At 42.7% G+C, this 16,683-nt stretch overlaps 3 protein-coding genes across 4 annotated transcripts; 2 read left to right on the top strand and 1 right to left on the bottom strand.

Moving 5' to 3' along the window:
- The first annotated feature begins 851 nt into the window (after positions 1 to 851).
- Positions 852 to 7,383, top strand: syf2 (SYF2 pre-mRNA-splicing factor). 2 transcript variants are annotated; one of them, XM_070842483.1, is made up of 7 exons: positions 852 to 900; positions 1,245 to 1,340; positions 1,626 to 1,751; positions 2,503 to 2,620; positions 4,897 to 4,987; positions 5,578 to 5,676; positions 6,940 to 7,383. In XM_070842483.1, exons 1-7 carry the CDS (start codon positions 883 to 885, stop codon positions 7,103 to 7,105), a joined length of 714 nt encoding a protein of 237 aa, XP_070698584.1. In that variant the 5' UTR covers positions 852 to 882; the 3' UTR covers positions 7,106 to 7,383. The 2 variants fall into 2 exon arrangements, with proteins under 2 accessions (XP_070698584.1, XP_070698583.1); XM_070842482.1 differs by having other exon boundaries at positions 856 to 900; positions 1,242 to 1,340.
- Positions 7,384 to 10,676: 3,293 nt separating this feature from the next.
- rsrp1 (arginine/serine-rich protein 1) lies at positions 10,677 to 13,937 on the bottom strand. The gene is made up of 5 exons (XM_070842602.1): positions 13,762 to 13,937; positions 12,861 to 13,326; positions 12,571 to 12,746; positions 11,138 to 11,215; positions 10,677 to 11,024 (listed from the first exon to the last, which is right to left on the bottom strand). The coding sequence occupies exons 2-5, from the start codon at positions 13,303 to 13,305 to the stop codon at positions 10,866 to 10,868; spliced, it is 858 nt and encodes a 285-aa protein (XP_070698703.1). The 5' UTR covers positions 13,306 to 13,326; positions 13,762 to 13,937; the 3' UTR covers positions 10,677 to 10,865.
- A 491-nt stretch (positions 13,938 to 14,428) lies between these two features.
- mgst3b (microsomal glutathione S-transferase 3b) lies at positions 14,429 to 16,476 on the top strand. Its single transcript, XM_070842222.1, has 4 exons — positions 14,429 to 14,642; positions 14,753 to 14,875; positions 15,118 to 15,190; positions 16,006 to 16,476. The coding sequence occupies exons 1-4, from the start codon at positions 14,517 to 14,519 to the stop codon at positions 16,104 to 16,106; spliced, it is 423 nt and encodes a 140-aa protein (XP_070698323.1). The 5' UTR covers positions 14,429 to 14,516; the 3' UTR covers positions 16,107 to 16,476.
- Positions 16,477 to 16,683: the final 207 nt, after the last annotated feature.

The raw sequence follows: 16,683 nt of genomic DNA, 5'->3' as shown, positions 1-16,683 counted from the left end.
ATGGTTCGACTTTTTAAAAAGCTCACACATTTGAAAATGTTGTCCATGCGCAGTGATGTAGTGTGGGGTATAAGCAGGGTATACAGTGCACACCTACTCATAAACCCCTCTGATGAGCATCATTGGTGTGCCGCAAATAATGATTTAATCAACGTTGCCATGGTTCGCTGTGCGTAATGACGCATGTATGATAGACAATTGACCCACCGACAGATGGATCACAGTTACTCTCGAGCACCGTATCTGGTAGTCATGTTTTCTAGTTCCCCTGTTGTTTTCTCCTGGCTTCCACTTTCGTCCAAAGGAAAGTGTAAAGAGACGTGCGTAAAGGCGCGTGCTGCACTTTCCTACTTCGAATAAAACATAACATGACAGCCTTGATTATGCAAAAAGGAAAATAATGGCAAGAAGCTAAACTCGAGGTTATGTAAATCGAATAAAAGTAAATAATCTGAAGACTAAACATAGACGTGTTGTAATATTACAACAGTTAAACCCCTAGGTTCGTCTGTCAGGTAAAAATAAAATGTTCCTGTCACATAAAAGAAATACAGAATACATCATTCAAATGGGACTGACAGTATTTTTCACAGCTAAGAACGACAGAGTGGTGTATTTCTGAAGTTAGAGATTATAGAAACACTTCATAGTGATTTTATTGGGCAAAAATGTGTAAATTCTATTCTATTTTCAGAAAACTGCTTCAAAGAGAGTTATTCAGTTCTGTTTAGAGACACAGGTGGAGATCGCCCACAAAATTTACATTTATGTATTAAAATATTTTTTGACTAAATAATAAAATGTAACCGTGTATCTTCTTCGTAATATCCGGTCTGAACGTCAACTTCCGGTCTTCTTCCTTCCTCTAAACTTTACGCAACAATGGCGTCCTGTGGTCAGGTTAGTAGTATGTCTATCTTAATGTCTAATTACCCAATTATTTTGTGGCACATTGTAGTCGAGTGATATAACTCTCGTGAGGGCGATGTTTCGTTTTGCTGAGGGTGTTTCTGCTCCGCTCGTCGTGTTTACGCTCTCGTGTTGTTATGCTAAGCTAACCGATGTTAGCGAGTGCTAGTTAACGTTAGCTCGCCACAGACACTCTTTTCCTTCTCCTCGCTGTTTCTGACAGATACATTTCGGCCATCTTGCCTGCAGTGGACTTTATCTGGCCGTAGAGTAGACTCATTTCATATCGTATTCTTCATAGACAGCGTTGTGCCAACTGTCGTTGTTTTCAGGAGGCTGCTACCGTCACCGAGGAGGAACCGACTGAAACCGCTGCGTCCCAGAAGAGAGAAGAGAGACTGCGGAAATTTCGAGAGTTACATTTCAAACGCGTGAGTTGTTTACCTTAACAAAATAATTGTCCTCTGAGGTGTTGGCTCTGTGGTAGTGGTAAGCTGGACCGACACAGCTGTGAAAAACACTTGTACCACAAGGAGCACTGTTAATGTCACACAGTCCATGGTTAATGTCTTAGTGTCAGGTCTAAGGTTCCTTCCAACTCAGACATGATCCTGTGTAGGTACACCCTCAGCCCCAAGTCACTGGCTGCTTCTGATTGACTCACCTGCACATGGCTGCTTGCTCAAGGTGTCACCATGAGTTATTTTTCACTGCAGAACGAAGCACGTAAGCTAAATCACCAGGAGGTTGCGGAGGAGGACAAGAGACTGAAGCTACCTGCGAACTGGGAGGCAAAGAAAGCCCGACTGGAGTGGGAGCTCACCGAAGACCAAAAGAAAAAGGTGATTCAGTGTTTCAGTATTTAAGCACAGAGTGCACGAACTGTGGTACTCTGAATTTTAGACACAGTGACCAGATGTTGGTGACTAGTAGAAATGTTCAGACTTGCGTATTGGCTGATTCTGAGTATTGATCCAATACCACTGTTATTAAAGAACACACATATGCTCCAATAGTATGTCTTTTATACAGCTGCATACTACTAAGCCTGTATGGATGTGATATGACTGCTAGCATTGTTGTATGGCCTGCTCAGGTTAGGTCAGAGTGACTGCCACAGAGTTTGACAGTCAGTCATAACTGAAAAAGAACATGAATAAATAAATCAAGGCACAATCTCCAAATGGAGAAGATTAGCAAAGTTAATGTGGTAGTCAGATTAAATCTCTTTCCATATATTTGTCCAATGTCATTTTTCTCCCTATGTACTTGTGATGAAGCTGATAAACCGTTAAAATGGCTGCTCAGTGCATGGCTACAGGACCACTAAGCAACTTCCCAAAAAGTGCAGTGCATCGACCTCATTTCCTTAGGCATGGCCCTCTGCTACCCGTCATTTACATCCATACATTCAAAGTCTGGGTTTTTATTAGTGCTCTCTCTAAGAGAATAATAGTACTGATTCAGGAAGAACCCAAAAAACGCCACCAATACATTTAAGATATTGCCACAAATTCGACTTCTGGACAGTTTACTCATGAAACACACGGTCAAAGATTCCTGCTTTGTGATTATTAAAAAATAATTTCTCAGGATTGTGCTGAAAGAGGGGAGGACTATGACAGAGTCAAACTGCTGGATATCACTGCTGACGATGCCGAGCGATGGGAGAGGAAGAAAAAGAAGAAGAACCCAGACACAGGATTTGCAGGTGGGTGGCCAGGTCCCCAGTGAAGACAGACATAGATTGTTTGTTGTGTATTCTTTTATTGCACTTGGTTTACAGAGGTGGGAAGAATCTGAGAATGTTTTAATCAAATAAAAGTACTGTTATGTTTGGCAAAAGAAAACATTACTTCATGCATTAGACTTTTAGACGTGTCTCTGCTGGTGGAGCAGCATCACGCCACAGAAAACCCAGATTCCATTTCTGTTGATGGCACATTGTAGCTACTGCATCCAACTGACTATCAATTAAAATATACAAAGGCCTCCTCAGTGTAGCCTCGACATGTTACATCTGTTTCAGAGTGTCAGCTGAGAGCGCAGTGACACCTCTCTCCCCTCCTGCAGCTGTTGACACATCAGCATCGTCTTTCTGCTGCAGCTGCTCATTTGGCATGGTTCCTGTGCGTCACTCTCCCACGGTTTATCAGGAAGTTTTCGTGTGACTTTCTTCTTTTCTCTGGAACAGATGCAATTTTAAAATGTACTGAAAAAACAAGTATCATATACTTCTATCGCATCAAGTACAATATTGGAGATAAAAAAACATGAACAAATACACTTATGTATATATATTAAGTATAAGTAAAATGAGCTTCCAAATATATAGACTCTGGTGTGTTCTCACTTCAACTCAACAGAGGCCTCGCTCACGCCCTGCGTGAGGGGAAAACTCCGTCTCAGTTCAGGGTTTGAATGAGTGCTTGAAAATGTTTGAACATAAATTGGGTGTTTTCAAGGTTTGAAAAGTACTTTTGAATAAGGTTCCAAACTGATCAACATTCTTATAGTATATTATAATCAATGGCTTTCTGACTGAATAGTTGGCTTTTTATCCTAATCGATTTGAGTATGTTTAATTTACCACAGCTATAAGGTGCTGGAAATGCTGGTAAAGTGCTTGACTTTGGCTTTGGAAAAGGTGTAGTAACCCCGTCATTCACTGAAATGGACCCAGCGTATCAGGATGCCGAGGCAGGGGGCTCAGGCAAAACAACACATGGTTGTCTTTTGTTGGTTGTCAACTTTTGCTGCAATGCAACGTCATCCAGTACGGAGCTCTGATGTCCAGACAAATGCATGTTCCTGGTGGATTACTTTGTAACGAGAACCCTGTATTTCTCATTTGCCTCATGGCCATGATGAGATAGAATAGCTGCTGCTGTGATAACTCCCGTTGTGCAGTGTTTTGCTGCCTTTAGACACCTTAATCTGTTACTTAAACTGGACTTCCTGCTTAGTGTTTCATGTCTCACCAGTAAACTACACGCATGCTAATGACAAAGCTCGTGCACCGACATTATTTTGTGCCTCCATTTAGTCTCACAGATCAGCATCAACACGTACTTTTCATTCATGTGTTGGTGGGACGATCCAAAACACCCAAGATCCCACTCAACACATGCTGTCACCAGCCTCATTTACACTTTAACTAAGAAATAGCTGTGTGAATGAATTAAGCTCAATGTACCGACTGAGGGCTGCAGTCTTCTGTAGCTTTAATCTGTAATAGAAATTTGATTACATGTTTCTTCATCGATCAAGAGGAAATCTCTGTCCCTTTCACACCTAATATGATCAAGGTTGGCAGTCGTGTTTTAACACACTGAAGTGCTTGTGGCTCACTGATTGTATTGACTCTGGAATCTTATAGTCGCGTCAGCAAGTGACATTGAGGTGAGCGGATCAAACTGTTTTATTTCAGGCAGTAACCCCCCTGTCATGCCACAGAACCTCAGTCTATTCATTCAGTAGATAGTAATTTAATGCAGTTTACTCTTGAGGAAACAAGTGATCCTGGTGTACTGTTCTGTTCTGCTGTGCCACGGCATGTGACCGTTTGGAGAGGTTTTTCCACTTTATCACACAGTGAGATGTTGCTGCCTCGGTCCTGTATGGCAGCAGTGAATAGAGGGATACTGGTTGCATGTAAGGACCCCTTGGGATATTAATCATCTCAAACTGCTCCCAATTTAATCTACTGAAAAAACACTTGCTGGGTCTCCTAAATATGGCAGCCATCTGTTGCATCAAAACCTCCTCTGAATTAAAACCTCTGGGGAGAAAATTATCACCAGAGGGGCTTTGAGAGAGAGGAAGGGAGGAGGAGAGCTGCCTCTTCATCTCTCCTTAACCAGCCGCAGGTTGTGTTGCTGAGCCTCGTGTCTGCTTGCTGTTTGTTCCGGTAATTATAATTCAGTCAGATTTTTTCTGTCTCTCTCTCTCTCTCTCTCTCTCTCCGTCTCTCACAATGGACTGCAGGTTATGCCGAGGCCCAATTGAGACAGTACCAGCGGCTCACCAAGCAGATCAGGCCAGACATGGAAGGCTACGAGAAGCAGAGGGAGAAATAGTGAGTTCAGCCCCCATCTTCCTTTTCCAGCACTGTGAATGTGTCTTTTGGAACTTCATCCAGACAGACAGACGAACAGCAGCAACAAATGTCCTCTGGCATTATTAGATGATATTGACCGTATCATAAAAATTAGAAATGATAATGTCTCTGCTATTTAGACCGTAACTGTGAAATTTCTAATACAAGTAGAATTAATTGAAACAATTTGTTAGGCATAATCATCATAGAACTCACCCATTACATGTGGACAAAGCATTTTCTATATGTAACTCATGGACCCCCTTCATTTGCCCTGGGGTAAGTGTTGACATAGCTGCACACTCCCAAAATAATTTGAAGATTTGAAAGCGCAAGACATACACGCCAGGGTCGTCAGAGAGTTTGGTGCCTGCAGGTTTTTCACCCATGAAGGCTGACGCAGACTCAACCGTGAAAGACTCACCAACACATTTTGCCCTGAAACCACATCATGATCTCCTCTTTCAGATCAGAATCACACTGATGGAATAGAAGAGCCTGTTTAAGTATGTTAAAATGCTGATTTTCTGTGGTTATGCATTTCTAATTCATTTGCTGGTGCTCCACAGTGGTGAAGATTTCCACCCCACCTCCAATAGCCTGATCCACGGCACCCACGTCCCCACAAAGGAAGGCATTGACCGCATGGTGGAAGACGTTGAGAAACAGTAAGTCACACACAAATCCAGGCTGTAATAGGGGGTGCCGTGTTCCTCCGCAAACCCTCCATTAATGTCATCATGCTGTCGGGCTGCCCGTTAAGTATCGGCCTGGCTCACTGGGCACCACTGAGATAAACCTTCATGCTAACTGGCATCCATTTCTGCTGTCATAACAAGAAGCACCCAGCCGGGCTAACAAGCTAAATGCTAATGATGCAAAAATGAGCTGAACATAAGGCAGGTCATTAGTCGCATATAAAATGCCCTTCACTGGAATTTGATCCTCCTCTGTCTTTATTTGAGAGAAGCATGGCCACGCTGAACACTGCTAAGGCTCAAGCTTGCCATTTATCAGTGGTTTAAGCAATTCAAACAACCCAGAGTGGTTTTTTTCATGTATCTCAGTAAGACAGTGGGTTCAGTCATACACTTCTTCCTCACTCACACACCACAAACGTCGTGTGCAGATAGGTCTGGGAATATGAGACTATCTCAATCATGATGAATTATGTGAGGAAGGACTGAGTTTGACCTCTCTGCCAATTTGGAATAGGGGGTAGTTTTGTTTCTTATCTCAGGAGTGGAAGTCCTGATGCAAGCAGCTGATAGGAGGCACTCCGTTATTATCTGCACGGGGTGATGTTTAGGTGCGGAGCAGCAACTTGCCCTAGTGAGCCACCTTAAACAGAAAATTTAAAGGGGCCCTAGTGGGGGCCCAGCTCGCTGTCAGACTGTGTATTTGACTTTATGTCAAACAAATGGTCCGTGCCATCGCAAGGCTTTAGAGGCCACTGTGTAGTCACAGCACAGAGGGATCAAACAGTACCTTTGGTGTCCCTCACATCTAACTGAGAGCTGCTTCAAACAGCTCTGTTTCTTTGTTAAGTTTGTGTGTTTGCTACAGAAGGCCCTTTCACCTCTCATTACCCTGGTCTTTCCTTGAGCTGTTCTATATTTGAGACAGTCTGAGGCTTGTGTTAGAGATGCGACTGTGGGGCATTAGACAAGGATTCAGTTGCCAGGGTATGACGCACAACAATGCTTTGAAGACACAGTGAATCAAGACTGGGAGCTCACAAATTGACAGTATTTTCCTCTGAGTATGTATGTGCGCTAGGTTTTCCATCGCCACTCTGCTTGCCAAATTTAAACGTAGACCCCCAAAATTATTGCCTGTACCCAATTATTGTCATTGGATACGCCGTGGATAGGGGGGGGCGCACTGGTTGACGAAATCCTCCCTAAGCTGCTTTTATTTGCGATCGTCAGGATCGAGAAGCGGGCCAAGTACAGCCGGCGCAGGGCATACAACGACGATGCAGACATCGACTACATCAACGAGAGGAACGCCAAGTTCAACAAGAAGGCGGAGCGTTTCTACGGCAAATACACCGCAGAGATCAAACAAAACTTGGAGAGGGGCACGGCTGTGTAGTGGGTCCAGTCCCCTCAGTGGACACGCTCACTGCTTCGTTTCACTGGGGGCATCTTTTGCTTTTCAGTACTTGCTGCAAGGCAAGAAACTTTTATTTTTATTTTTAATGCTAAAAAGGACTAGATTTTACATTTTTATGTCATGCTGAAAAATTGATTTCACTTCTCTGTATGATACGTAATGGGTGGTGTTCTTTTGTACAGTATTAGATGTTAAAACACTGTTCTGATTATTCTCATCCTGTATTTTTGAATAAACCACTTCCAATTATCCAGTTATCTTGCACACTTGTTGGTTTTTCTGTGGGTTTTCTGCGTGTGGTCTCATGACGGAGACATTGTGGGGCGTGAGAACCAACTACCACCAAACCTCAGGGCATGTTTAACAGAAAGATGCCAGCCAAAATAATGTTTCACTGTAGGTGCACATACAGATAACGGCCAACAAGTGAACAATTCAATTTCTTTCATTATCATCCACATCTGAGTTTAGCAGACTCGCCCCCAAGCTGTGACATGAGCAGGAGAGCCTTGTGACCGGAGAAGATGTGAAGAGGTTCCCATGCAACTTTCCCATTCCTGAACTCCTGCCTGTGTGAGTGTGGAGGCACTGCACCCTCTGCAGGGCACACGCTCACACCAGCAGAGAGTCAAACCAGATTTCTATGTATCAGTTCTGCTGTATTTGATCTGAATGAGTCGGTCCTCTTGATGAACCACACAAAATTATGGGATGCCCTCAAAGAATAGTGTGCGAAGACGCCTTGACGTGACTTGTTTCTGTTCTGCTGATGAAGGGCAGGGGAGGTCTTCAAATGACGCCTTTGATATCTGACTCCGCTCTCGAGCTGTTAGGGAGTGGATTAAAGTGTTGAGGTTTATGATTGTGATATTTTTGTAGTCTTATCTGATTAGCCCGAGGATACTGGCTGGGAGTTGTACATGGAACAATGAGTTAATTCACTGTTGTGTCTCACAGATAATCCTACATGTCTGACTCTTTCAGGGGCAACTGCCATCTAAGTGTTTGCTCTAAAGCAAAACGGGCGTGATTTTAGCTAAGTAAACATGGAAATGACTGGAGAGATAACAGTGAGTGTCAACAGGTGAGTTTTTCCATGGATGCAAGTGACTAAGTGCCATCAATTGTTATTTAAAACCCCTACAAGAACCAAAAAACTCTATATATATTGTATGCATGATGACTCTTGAGAGGATGAACCTGCCTGGTAAAACGGAGAGGACTGTGCTTTGTTCATGTACATATCACTGTGATGTGCATCATCAGGTAAACAGTAGCTACTCACTGCTCTGGTATCTCTTCTGCTCCATCTCCACTTTGACTCACCGTGTTGTGTGTGTGTGTGTGTGATCACCTCTCAAAGTAATAAATCAGAGTTACAGGTCAGTTAACACCCAGAGACACACAGTCTGGCAGTCAAACCCGTGTGATTTTGCTTTTTTATTACAACAGATTGTGACATGTATCTGAATATAAGCTTGAAAAAGTTTGGGAGGGTTTAAATTTATTACCTACTCAATAGACCGTAATCTTACACAATAGATAAATTACCCTCGGGCTTTATTTTACTAGTAATTTTAACATATGCCAGCAATCCGTCAAACCAAATACACACACGCTTCAGGCTTAAGGGTAAGTAGCTCAGCAGCCACAACAGCAGGATATGTAAGTTACTCAAGAAGGAACACGTTCAGGTCCTGTGAAGGCAGACAGCTGATGGGATCATCTGAGTCCCACTGGCAAAGAGAGGAGACATTTTGTCTTGTCATAATAGGAAAAGGACAGGTGCTACTAACATCAACTAGTCAAGTGTCCCAGTAAGCACCATCACACACTATTACAGGACCCTGAAGCTAAATGGGACTCAGCCATCGATCATTTTTATTTCTCACCTGTGTTTTTCCCCACTACTATAATACTTTGAAGCACAGAGAACTACAAATCATGAGGACGCGTGTTTTTGTGTTGTGTACTTTTCTGAAGTAACATGTTTTGTGCTATAATACAGCAACATGTGGGTGTTATTTTTATGTAGGGTGAATCGGCCTAATGTGGGACATTTTTATGCATTTCAGACTTGTGGAGTGTATTGTGACATGAAGCCAATACAATCATCCACACCCAGTACCACTCCAAAATCCCCAGGGTGTGTTGTTATAAAGGCCAACGAGAAAAAGGAGATGTCACACCCGCAAAAGAAATGGTCAGTACATGGTACACAAAGTCCAAAATGAGGGAATATACTTTGGAGGAATGGTTCATCCCCCCTGTGAAGTTCACAGACCTGTAGAATCAAAGCTACGGCTCAGTGAAGCTGTCCTGGTTACAGCCTGCCTCCTTTTTTAAAGTGACTAGTTACCATTTTAAGAGCTTCACTGAGGTCTTGTTGTGATTCTGGTGTTTGGATCATCGCTACATACAAAAACACACCATTTAAACAGAGACGTAGTCACCCCCAAGTACTGAATATACTTTGCCTTTCACCATGAATATAAGAAATGATGCATTAGAAGACTAAAACCAGTAAATAACCACTATTTATTATTTATTTACACCATACTGTATTTTAACAGGTCCTGCTAAAACTAGCAGGATTGTTTCATTCGCAGAGATGGACCCTTATCAAGTATGTCTAAACTCTGATGAAAACCTTTGGGTGGTCTTGATACGGGGTGCTTCCTGTTCCCATAGTTCTGGTGACTTTCATTTGTTTGAGGAAGATGTTCTCCCACTGGAGCTTAGGTGTCCCATGTAAGGGCAGCTCTCGGTACCTTTGGATGGTGGAACCACTGTAAACCAGCCCGATAATCAGTCTGAACTACCATTTTGTATCACTTCATTCATAGTTTGATCACTAAACAAACCTGATGTTTGCAGTGATTCAGAGGTCTGGTCTCAGTAAAGCACAGAACACATTCAGTCTGAAGGTGGATTTCTGCAAACCTGTGATAATACTGACACCTAGTGGTCATTGCTTGACGTGTCCATTCTCCATGTTGACTTAGTCGCTTTTGTACTTTGTCACACAACAGATTCTCATTTTCACTCAGGCTGAACTAAAGGATAAAAAGACATGTAACCACCTGCAGGAGGCCAGTAAAGAAACCACACATCTTCCTGCTGTGAGGGAGGCGTGTCAGCCATGTGTACATGTACTCACTAGTGTGGCAACTTCTAGATTCATTTGTTTTTTCACATTAAGAAATTGCATCACAGAAACTTGATTTTGGCACGCTGGTGTATCCTATTGTAAGTTTTTCCACTAGTGAGTGCCTCCCTCTCCAATACATTGTTGAATATTAACCTGTGCATTTAACCAGTATACTGCATACACTAATACACAATTCTAATAACTGAAGTACAGGAGTAATGCATTATGAAGGGTTAACTGGCATTGTTGGCCAAATTTTCTATGACTTTAGACATTACAAACGTGCTTTTGATTAATCCCAATTAAACTTCCTCTGAATAGTTTGAGTTGTTAAAAACAGTAAATTTCAGTGTGTTTATCAGTAACTCATGAGAGACTACAAAAGCAAACAGAAGCACCTTTTATTCAAATATCTTTATTGAATCCAGCCTAATGCACAAAGGGGCAAAAATAATCCCACCTGCATGAATTCTTCACTTCTTTCCACTTAACTCAAACATCTGAAAGAAAATGGCGGTCGTGAAACGATAGAACGAATAGAATATGTACAATATATTACAGTATTTACAGTGTCCATGTACTCTGCCACTAGTGTGACGTGGCGAGTGTGTGTTTGCGTGTTTTGGACGTTCGGACCGATTTGACTGGAACCCAGTGGCCATAGGGCTTCCTGCTCTCATAGCTGTCCACTCTGGGAGTTACCTTAGCACTGGACGGGGCTGCCAATGTTGGCTTGGCCACAGAGTTCTAACAGGACAAGAACAGGAGAGAAGAAACAAAGATGTTAGAACACGTCAATACGCAGAGTTTTTTTATTTTAGACTAAAGACTTAAGAAAAAACTGCAGTTCAAGCACTCACATTAATACTGAAAGTGATTATTCTCCTTTTTGGGGACATCTTTGGACTGGCCTCATCGTCAGACTCCATCTCACTGCTCTGTTTCAAAGAGACGAGAAACACAGACCAGTTAGCCTTATGGTAGTTTGAAGTTCACACAGATGGATTGTAGCTTTCATTACAACTATTCTAAGATGCACTTCTATTGCATAGATAATTTAAGCCTTAGCTTCAACAGACTACAACTCATGCACATTCCTCCCCCCCCCCCACACTGCTGTCAAAGCCTAAGCTCAACCATTTTAAAATCATTGCTTCAGAGACAGACTTTAAAAACAGAATGAAAACACAAACAAAATATCAAAGTAAAAAGGAGGTCTTCTCTGTCTACAGTGGCAGAATGATGGTGATGCAGGTTTCCCAGCCCCTCAGCACACAGCTCGTGTACCAACTTATCTTTGGCATACGGAGAGGAGTTCTTCATCTGTTTTTAGCTCTCTTGACAGGAATAGTCACTATAACGCAGTCCACACGCCTGCGCTCCATCAGCGAGTGCAGAATTCTGCTAAATAACAGCGACCATTTCAACTGCAAGCATAAATACATTTTTGATGTCAAAATTCCACTGCCCATCTGTATGAAGAGTCATTAACACAATCTGAAATTCTTGTGTATGATGTGCATCTATATGTAGTTAGCATGTGTCTGGACTGTGTGCAGCAAGTCTAAATGTGAGGTAATCTGAACTTGTTTAAAATCCTCTAGTGGAGAAACATTGTTAACATTTCAACGTATATCAGGTAACCTTGCACGCAAACATATTGTCGTCACCCAAGTCACATGACAGCCCTTTAATCCCAGGTGCCGATGAGTGAAGGAGACCACTGTCATGTTATCTATGAAGACAGGAATAAATACAGAGAGTATGTGTGTTCCCTCAGGGGTCCAAAGGTTAACACAAGACAGGAAATTCAACACAACACAGACCTCAAGCTTTACAGACAACTAGAGACTTTACACTGTTAGAATGTCTATGCTGCAGTTTTGATAAACTGGTGGGACAGCTATGATCAAACTTTGATTTAAAATATAGATAATTCTAGCTCTACAGCAAGACATGTAGGAGCTATTACCCATGTGGTAGTAATCAATTTATGTCAGTGCACTGTTATGCACAAGTGGTATGAAAAACTTCACAATGTTAAGTACTTTGTAATATTTCCCACTTAAATACTATATTTTTCCTACTTTCTCTACCATAGCTGTACATATTTCTTAACAATGCGACAGCAAACATTACATTTCCCAGTTGTGGGACTAATAAAATTAATCTTATCATAAACCCTTTGCCTTGTAGTTACATCTAGTCCAAGACAGGAATGCACACTTCTGTGACAAAGCCCCATCTCCACTGTGTGATGTGTTCTACTCAAAGCCGGCAGTCAGACACCCACCTGCGACAGAGTCTTTTCAGGGTCTTGTCTCACCCTTCTCTGTGGCTCTAGCGACACCCAACCGGACTCTGGCTGCTCTGGCAGGTTTGGTTTCACACTCTCAGGAAGCTCCACCTTCTCCACTCCGAGGACCTCCATGGCTCTGGTCTGTGCAGCTTTGAGGAGTTCTCTCTTATCTGGGGAACACGTACATGTTTGGGGAGAAAATTAGGATCACTTGTATAATTCTAAATCTTTGCCAACTTCAAAGTCACTAGTCAATATTCAGTGTTTCCATCCAACCGACTTACCATCCAAACTCAAACTGGTAGAGCGTCCTGAAGATCTGGACCTTGAACGGCTCCTGTAGGTTCTGGATGGGGATTGGGAAATATGGCTACCAAGTCGGCTCTCGGCCTTCCTGTAAGACCTGGAGTGGGCCCTGGAGCGGCGCGCTGGGGAGCGGCGGTAGTGACCACGGCCATGTCTGCGGTGGCTGAGACAGCCACAGCGGGAGGACCGTCTGTGGCACCGAGGGTGCGAGCGGGACCTCGAGTGAGATGAAGACCTGCTGCTGCTGGATGAAGACGATGATGAAGACCTGTAACGTCTCTTGTTGCTCCCACGTCCCCTGGAGCCACCGCTGTTGCTTCGGGACCGGGACGAGGGAGGGCTGTTCTGGTCAAAGACTACATTGATGCCATCACTCTGTCGAGCGTGGGCCATGTCGGAGGGCAAGTCCTCTCCCTTAGACATGACTGTGTGTTCTGTAGCAGGCTGTAATGAGACCAGACACAAACCTGCATTAGCACGTCAGAACATTAACTTAACTTACAGTCATAGGAAAACCGCGGTCCTTATATAAGCTCTGGCTTCGGTTACCTAACACTTACTGTTCTCGGCACTGCCCCTAGCGAGCAAAGCGTTGCGTAACTGCAATGGCGGACTGAAAACATTACTGGAAATTTCCATAATGGCGGCGGGGAAGGCCGAAGATAGCACGGCTAGCTTCAGCCACAGGCTTATCACTCCACAAGACTTAACGGCCAATTCCTTCGATTATGATTAAAAACTAATCTAACATCGACACCACAAAGACATAAACAACGACGAGATATTCACAAAACTGATTAAAAGTAATTGTTTACATGTTATTCAGGACCGAAAAACCAAGTTATGCTAACGGTGAGAAACGTTGTCGCGAGTTCTTACCGGCTGGAAAGTAGCTTGAAACCTTTTGGTCTGATAACGTCGATATAAAAGCTGTCGCCTCCAAAAATGTGGCGCAACACAACAACTGAAGAAAAGAACTTAAAAACGTCCAACTTTTTAAATCTGTAGAGTGAATCTTTGTTAAAGCTCTGCTGGGGGCTCTTCCTCGGACTTGGCCTCGCTGCTGTCGTCACTGAAACAACGAGGCAGCTGGTGGAACAGCGGCCTATAAGTATCCACGTCACGTGACGCTCCCAATGACGTAGCACAGTAAAGTAAAATAAATAATACACATGAATGATATTTCCAACCCATATAACCTTCCCCAGTACAGTACTCATGCAATTCTGTTTCCTGCTTGATAATATTAAGAAAAAAATCTGAATTCTGTTTTTAGGTGATGTGAAATGAGGAGAGGGCGGACGATAATGTTCACAACTATGCTTATTATTCGTGTTATCATTGATAGAGGTTAAACTGGGGATTTGTTTCCGCATTAAACATTAATAAACATTAATACGCGCCATTGGAATATTGTATAAAATTGGATGTATGCCCAAACCTCGGCGGGTATGTAATCTCGCGATATTTCACGTAACCTCCACTCTGTTTACTTGTTTCCTGCCTCTTCGCTGCTTTATAAAGTCGCGCCTCGCGCCAGTAGTCTGTTGCTGTCTTCTGCTAACCTGAGATACATACACGGCACAGCACGGCACAGCACAGCACAGCACAGCACGGCACAGCACGGCACAGAGATGGACCTCCTCACCGTGTTGCCTTCCAGCTTTGGATATGTCATCTTTACCTACCTGTACAGCTGGATTATGCTGACGTATTTAGGATTAAAGGTTGGGGCTGCCAGGAAGAAGTACGATGTTAAGGTACATTAGCAAAGAAATAGTCACAGGAGAAGTTAATACTGGACACTCATGCGTGGATTAGAAGCGTTTTTAATTAGTGTCTCGGTCTAATTGGTCGCTTTACTTTGCAGTACCCCACTATGTACAGTGACAAGGAGCAGGTGTTCAACTGTATCCAGAGGGCTCACCAGAACACGCTGGAGGTGTTCCCGCAGTGGCTGGTTTTCCAGACCATTGCAGCCCTGGTCTACCCGGTATGTGCCTTCACCATATGGCTCAACAGAGGATATTCAGGGCTACTAAAACTGATAGCACGCATAATGTCGCTGGGAGGGGTTAACAACCCTCATGATCTTTGGCACAAATAGTCCATAATATACCAGAGTGAAGTCCAAGAGACCATGTCACAGTGATGAAGCATATTTCCAGTATCACCCATGTTTTCCCCAACTGTTCGTAACCCCCCCTTTTTTTTTTTCTTTGCTCGTAATTTCAGTTATCAGCATCTGTGCTGGGGGCTATTTGGGTGACCAGCAAGTTTTCCTATGCCTGGGGCTACTACACAGGAGGTAAGGCTCACATTATGGTTATGTACTGTGGAAGCACTTAATGGAGGGGAAGAGCACCAACATCTCTCAGATAATCCATTGACATGCATTTAAAATATGGATCACCAATACTATTCATTTAGAAGTGTTGAATAAAGGCTGAATTGAACTATTATATCTAAAAGTACGAGTATAGAGGCCCTTAAAGAATAAAGCAGTATAATCATTTTGTAACGATGACTGCTATGCTTTGTAATGATCCCTGACTTAAGGTCACAATTCATCCACCTTATCTACCACCACCACTGCACTGCCAGTTAGTTATTACTGCCAGTAGATGATACTGCAGAATGCTCTGGTAGCCGTGCTGGTTAAGTGTGCCTTAAATTTTGAATAAATCACCAACAATGTCACCAGCAAAGGTGCGTCCAAACTTTTGACTGGTACTCTGTAAAAGATTTAACTCCCGACAATTCATTTCACTTTCTACGAAACACTACTGTTGCTTTAGACGTGTAAAGGCTGTGGTCCAGGTGTCACAGATGTGGCAATACAGAGACTGCTTGATTGCTTTTTTTTTTTTTTTTTTATTGCCCCATCACCTAGTTTAGTTTAATAATCAACAGAAGATAGAGGACTGGTCACTGAAGTGAAGTAGTTATAGACTATAAGTAAAGCATAAAATTAGTGTATTACATGTTAAATATTAGGTGATCAGAATTTCAGAATCAGACATTCACTTGTGAATTAATGAAGCACTCTTTGTACTGTTTGGGTTTTAGTTGACATAACTCTGCTTTGAGTAATTCATTGCCCTGTTTTATGATTTCTTCCAGATCCAGCCAAGAGGATGAATGGTGCCTATGGCTACATTGGGTACTTGGGTGTCATCATTCTGTCCATATCTGTAGCCTTGCAATTGCTTGGAGTCTTTTAAAATGACTGTTGTTGCTCATTTACAATCAAGATGCTAGACATATTTTTATGAACCACATGTCTGATATCTTTATATTCCAATATTTGTTGTGAAAGTCTACTCCATGTAATCATCGGCAATAAAGTAGATGCTGACTGAATGCTACAGCCGAGCAGATATGTTCTCTGTAGTTCTTTTGTTCACAGTTGAAGGCATGAATAATAAAAGGGTAAGCACCGGACAGGAAGCCCCCATGTGACTCACACATGATGTCGTCAGGCACAAATCTCCCATGAGAGCATACAGCAAGTGGCTTCAAGTGGACCTACTCATCTTCTTCACATACTATAATAGATCTAAGACAATGTTCTGATAAACGTGTTTCCTCTGAGATGGCCCAAGTGTAAAGTTTTCTCTCTGTATTTATGGTTTTTCTGTATTTTTGCTTAGATATGTGTTGTTCAGTGGCAAATGTAGTCCTATATTATTATTATTATTATTAGGGCCCGAGCACCAAGCGGTGCGAGGACGCTATTGAAATGTAAGGAAATGCATCTGAAATAAATTGCAAGTTTGAGGGTCTAAACATGCACAAGAA

This window comes from Pempheris klunzingeri, chromosome 13 (assembly GCF_042242105.1).
Source record: "Pempheris klunzingeri isolate RE-2024b chromosome 13, fPemKlu1.hap1, whole genome shotgun sequence".
NCBI classification, from domain to species: domain Eukaryota; kingdom Metazoa; phylum Chordata; class Actinopteri; order Acropomatiformes; family Pempheridae; genus Pempheris; species Pempheris klunzingeri.
Note: the sequence above shows the minus strand (reverse complement) of the source record. Positions and strands in the feature narration are given on the sequence as shown.